The sequence below is a fragment of the Stegastes partitus genome, unplaced genomic scaffold (genome assembly GCF_000690725.1).
Source record: "Stegastes partitus isolate 25-593 unplaced genomic scaffold, Stegastes_partitus-1.0.2 Scaffold22, whole genome shotgun sequence".
Classification (NCBI taxonomy): domain Eukaryota; kingdom Metazoa; phylum Chordata; class Actinopteri; family Pomacentridae; genus Stegastes; species Stegastes partitus.
The window spans coordinates 1,447,592-1,453,163 of NW_007577753.1; the positions used below are offsets into that span (position 1 = coordinate 1,447,592).

The 5,572-nt window shown below is 43.9% G+C and overlaps 1 protein-coding gene across 1 annotated transcript in view; it reads left to right on the top strand.

Moving 5' to 3' along the window:
• LOC103367404 (uncharacterized) overlaps positions 1–787 on the top strand; it is a 21,027-nt gene extending 20,240 nt beyond the window's left edge. Inside the window, exons 4-6 of the mRNA XM_008295426.1 lie at positions 9–89; positions 313–374; positions 482–787. Coding sequence (XP_008293648.1) covers positions 9–89; positions 313–374; positions 482–610 — 272 coding nt within the window. The 3' untranslated portion in view covers positions 611–787. The remainder of the gene's footprint in view (positions 1–8; positions 90–312; positions 375–481) is intronic.
• The last annotated feature ends 4,785 nt before the right edge of the window (positions 788–5,572 follow it).

Genomic DNA, 5,572 nt, shown 5'->3' on the forward strand with positions numbered 1-5,572 from the left:
GGTAATAATCTGCTTGGCCATTTCTGTGATTGTAAATATTGTTTTCATCTGTTACCGAACTCCAAGATCAGCACGAGAACAAGTCACAGGTAAGAGTTGTTTATTGAGTCACATTCTACACAGCAGTGATTTTACTCAAAACGTTTCAAAAGTCTGGCCTCTTTAATAGGTCTTTTAAAATAAATAGCATCATATAATTCTTAATTTATTTAATCAAATGAAAAAAAATTAATTAAACTTGTTCACTCTGTGTGGATGCCAATAGAGAGTCAGGTTAAGGACATAATATTCTTGTTTTTCATTCGTCATGAGGAACAGAATTCAGCTCATCACAAACAAGACATGACATCGTGAGTCAACCGGTGCTTGATGCTGTAAGTAATGATACTAAACTACATTAATTATAGTTATTTCATTCATGATTCTTAGCTGCTCAATATAACAGTATGATTTTATAATAATCCTTTGATTTTCTGTTCAGTGTGAAGGTGGACAGGATGTGAACTATGCTGCGCTGCATTTCTCTGGAAGGAAAGCTGCACGAGGGAAAAAGAAGACGGAGTTGAAGACTGAAGAAAGTGTGTATTCTCAAGTTAAATGTCAAATGTGAATGTGTTGATGAAATACTTTAGATTTGCTTACAGTCCTGATATTTGTTTATATTTTCATTTTGTAACTGCTTTGCGCAGTATTACCATCAGCAAGATGCAGTTTGACTGTAGTAAGTGTGAGGACTGTAACAGAGGATAAAGACAGGAAAATGTTTAATAAACTGCTGTATAGCTGACAATTTTGTGGACTGCTGTTGTTAGCCCGTTGACCATGCAAGCTCCTGCAGATTATGTTTTCATTGGTATTTGATTGTAAAAAGAAAATGCTGATTTCAGGAAAAGACGTAGAATCCTATCGTAATATTACTGGAAAATGCAATTTAACTAGCATTGCACTCAAAACTATGTCCACAATCTGGAGTCTACAGAATCAGAGTTTGTACTGAAATAAACTTCCTGCCATTTGTTATATAATTTGGTTGGGCGAAACTCTTTGATCCAGTTTAAATAGTGCAAAAAAGTGTGTCAAGTGTGTTTTGTATCACTGTTGGGTTCCTTTCTGATGTGCAGGAAGGAAGCCCTTCCTCCAGAAATAGCACCTTAAAACTCAACTGAAGTTTGCTGCTGATCACATGGACAAAGAAAGGACTTTCTGGAGGAAAGTGCTTTGGTCAGATGTAACAAAGAATAACCTATTTGGTCACAATGACCAGCAATATGTTTGCAGATGAGAAGGTGAGGCCTTTAAACCCCAAAACATAAAACCGACCATCAAGCATGGTGGTGGCAGTATGATGCTGTGGGGCTATACAAAGAAAATGTAATAGTGAAACAGAAGGATTACATTCATATTCTTCAAGTAAATGTAAAATCCCTAACCAGAAGGTTTTGATGCAGCCAGGTGTTCCAACAAGATAATATACTCAAACACACATCACACGAGGTAAAGAAATTGTTAAATCAGGCCAGAATTAAGGTTTTGAACTGCCTCCTCAAAGTTCTGACTTAAACCCATCAAGACGCTGTGGACTGTTCTGAAGAAATAAGTCAGTGTCAGAAAGCCACATTTCAGTTTTACTGCAGAGATTCTGTCAAAAGGAGTAATCAAAGACACAACAACAAGTTTCCATTAGCTTGTGAATGCCTTCCAAACCCCTTAATTAAGGTGAAAATGGGCAAGGGACATTTAACCAAACATTTGCATCCATCCATCCATTATCTATCTCACTAGGGTCACGGGGGGGCTGGAGTCTACTCCAGCTGACTTAGGGTGAAGGTAGGGGACACCCTGGACAGGTCACCAGTCTATCACAGGGTTACACTTAGAGACAGACAACCAAGCACACTCACATTCACACCTACGGACAATTTACAATCATCAATTACCCTCAACATGTTTTTTGGACTGTGAGGGAGGAAGCCGGAGAACCCGGAGAGAACCCACGCTGCACGGGGAGAACATGCAAACTCCACGCAGAAAGATCCTGGGTGTCCCCACTGAGATGCGAAACAGCGACCTTGTTGCTGCGAGGCAACAGTGCTAGCCACCATCCACCTTGCAGCCTCACAGTTGCATCCCTGTGTGTATATTTTTGACTCAGCAGATTTTGTCATATTTCCAGAAGACCGAGAGGTCATCTACAAAAGAACAAAAATGCATGATCCCTTTAGGGTTTAAAAAAAAAAACAACAAAAAGAACACGTCTCACTCTGGAGTTCCCCTTTAATATTAATGTGTTGCTTATTGCTAACAATCTACATATGTATGAATGTGATTTCAGGAACTTATCCTACTAGATGGCGGCACGTAAACGATACGAGGCTCATGCATCTCCAGACTTTGCAAATTAGCAGTGTTTTATCTGCTCCTTACTGTACTGTTCATTCAGCACAGCACTGCCTTAACTTCCTACAACAGGCAGAAGCTCTGGGACGTTGGACTACACAACTCGGACAGTTTTGTCGCCAATCTTGGACTCATACTAGAGATTTCTAGAACACCAGAGGCTGCACACTCTTCCTGCACTCTTCCTCGCAGATGGTGTCGAGACCATAAACAAAGGTGGGGTAAACATGGAGGGCTATGAGCTAAGCTGAAGCTAACATCTCACTGGCTACCGTTAGGCAGCCTTTTCCTCACTAATGTGCAGTGTCTGGCAAACAAAATCGATGTACTACAACTCTGCATCATCAACAGTAAACAGATTATGGACTCTGATGTCATGATTTTGACAGAAACATGGTTAAACAGCAGTTTTCTGGACAGGGCTATCAAGTTAGCAGGATGCCACACTTACCGTGCAGAAAGATCTGCGGAGGGCTCCGGTAAAACCAGAGGTGGAGGTTTGTATATTTGTATAAACAAAGCTTGGTGCCCACACTCTGCTATCACCAAAAGACACTGCTCACCTAATGTGGAGTCACATAAGTTGTCATTAGTGCTGTATACAGACTACCGTTCTTTGTTAGTTAGTGAAGCACTCTCCACTCATCCAGCGTGTGAAGCCCACAGTTGCCCCTTTTCCACCAAGAAGAACCAGGTACTAGTTCGTGGCAGGTGCTAGTGCCAGTGCTTAGTTGGTTCAAATCTCGGACCTCCTAAGAACCTGATTGCTTACTATTGGCAAGGACCCAAGTTAGAGTCATGCCACACGTCACTGCATATGCAGCTGTTTACCGAACAACACTCGCGTCGTGCGGAAGTCCACACAGGGCTCCAGACTAACTTTTTTACTGGTGCGACCAACTTTCTCATTTGGTCGTACGTCCTACCTTGTCACAGGCAAAACAAATGACATTTTCTTATTGATAGACACTACAATTTACCGATGTTCTCCGAATGCCCCACACTGCAGGCTGCGGTAGCTGCTGTTGGTGGCTGCAGTGCTTATATCAGTGTGTGACCAAAAAATGACTTTAAGAAGAGTAAACTAGGGCGTTCTAATGTCACATTTGTCCACGATGAAACTGAGCAATTTTTTGTAGTGCGGTCTTTTCTATGAGCGGAAAAAACAGCACATGTAGATGCATTCCATTTTTCACAAAAAGACCACATTTCTAAGCGTAAATACCGCAGTACACTGAAGTTACAAAAGTACTGTTTTCCACCACTGTGGTACTGCTGGTGGGACACAATTGTATCCGACTTCAACGCGCAACAGTTTGTGCAAAACTTCTGTGTCTCCTGGGACTATTCCAATACATCTGTGATCGGACAAGGGACGTCCTGGTGAAAAACGACACAGAACCGTGAGCCGATGCTTCGGTGGTGGAAACACAAAGAACTGGTGCTAAGTCAAGCTCTGGCTCCAAACTAGCACTGGACCCGCTTGGTGGAAAAGGGGTAAGTGAGGACCATAAAAGTGTGGCCAGAGGAGACATTCTTGGTGCTGCAGGACTGGTTCAAACACATAGACTGTAATATGTTTGCCACTCGTGCAACCTGTCACTCCCTCAGACCTTGAGAGCTGTATTTCCTCTGTACTGGACTACATCTTCACCACCATAGACAGCGTCACCACCCACAAACAGATCACCATGTACCCAAATCAGAAACCGTTGGATTAGCAGGGATGTCCGCATCCTGCTGAAGGCCTGCAACACCACCTTCAGATCATGGGATACACAAGCCTACAGTACAGCCAGGGCTGTCCTGAAACAGGCCATCAAGAAGGCGAAGCACCTCTGCAGAAGGAGGGTTGAGGAAAACTCCTCCAGCTCCAACCTTCAATGTATCTGGCAAGGTCATCAGTGACTACAAGCCTATCAACCCTTCCCCCCATCCTCTGATATTTCCTTTCTCAATGAGCTCAATGACTTCTACGCTTGCATCGAGAAGGACAACCACGAGCCTGCAACCAGGGCAGAGCTGACTGCTGATCACCAACCCCTAACACTCTCCCCCAATGATGTCAGAGCAGTGCTGAACAGGATCAACGCACATAAAGCTGCAGGACCCGATGGCAGCCCTGGACATGTGCTCAGAGCATGTGCTGGGAAGCCTGCAGAGGTGCTGATGAACTTATTAAACCTGTCCTTAGCCTAAGCTTTAGTGCCAACCTGCTTCAAGACCACCTCCATCGTGCCAGTATCAAAACAATCCACTCCAACCTGCCTCAACGACTACCACCAAGTAGGGCTTACCCCATGATTACCAAGTGCTTTGAGCAGCTGGTTCTCGCATACCTTAAATCCTGTCTTACCACCAAAAAGAGCACTTTGAGGAACTCCTTAAGTAACATGTCCTTTGGTGAGGAGGCAAAGCCTGAAGGACTGGGAGAAGCTTCACCCAAATCCATGGTAGAGGTCACCAATGTAGCTAAGAAACTCCTCGGTGGCAAGGCAACAGGTATGGACAAGATTCACTTCTGTGGACATTGTTGGACTGTCTTGGCTGACACGTGTCTTCAGTGTCCCATGGTTATTGGGGACCATACTTGTAGAGTGGCAGACCGAGGGGTGGTTGCAATTTTAAAAAAGAGGGACCAGAGGTTGTGCACCAGCTATCGGGGTACCACGCTATTCAGTTTAACAGCAGAACAGCTCTTTACCCTTACAGAGCTGCTGGGAAGGTCATGTGAGTTTGACCAGCCAGCATCCACATGTGTTTTTTGGATTTTGGAAAAGGCTTATGACCATGTCCCTCAAGAGGCTTTGTGGGGTGTACTGTGGGAGTATGGAGTAACAGGGTTATTGTTACGAAATGTTCAAAAACTCATGCATCCAAAATTAGAGCTTTGTTCACATTCTCAGCACAAAGTCCACTGCGTTTCCTCTGGGTGTTGGACCAGACCAAAGCTGTCTTTTGTCTCCAATCCTGATTGTGGTGTATGGACTGGATCTCAAGGCGCAGCTGGGGTTTGGGCACCTCAGGATCTCATCTCTGCTATTAGTGGACAATATGGCACGGTTGGATTTATCAGAATTTGACATTCCATACGCTACAGCCGAGTGTAAAGCAACTGTCACACCTCTTAGTCCGAGGCCATGGTTCTACAACTGTACAGTTCTGCAATTTCATT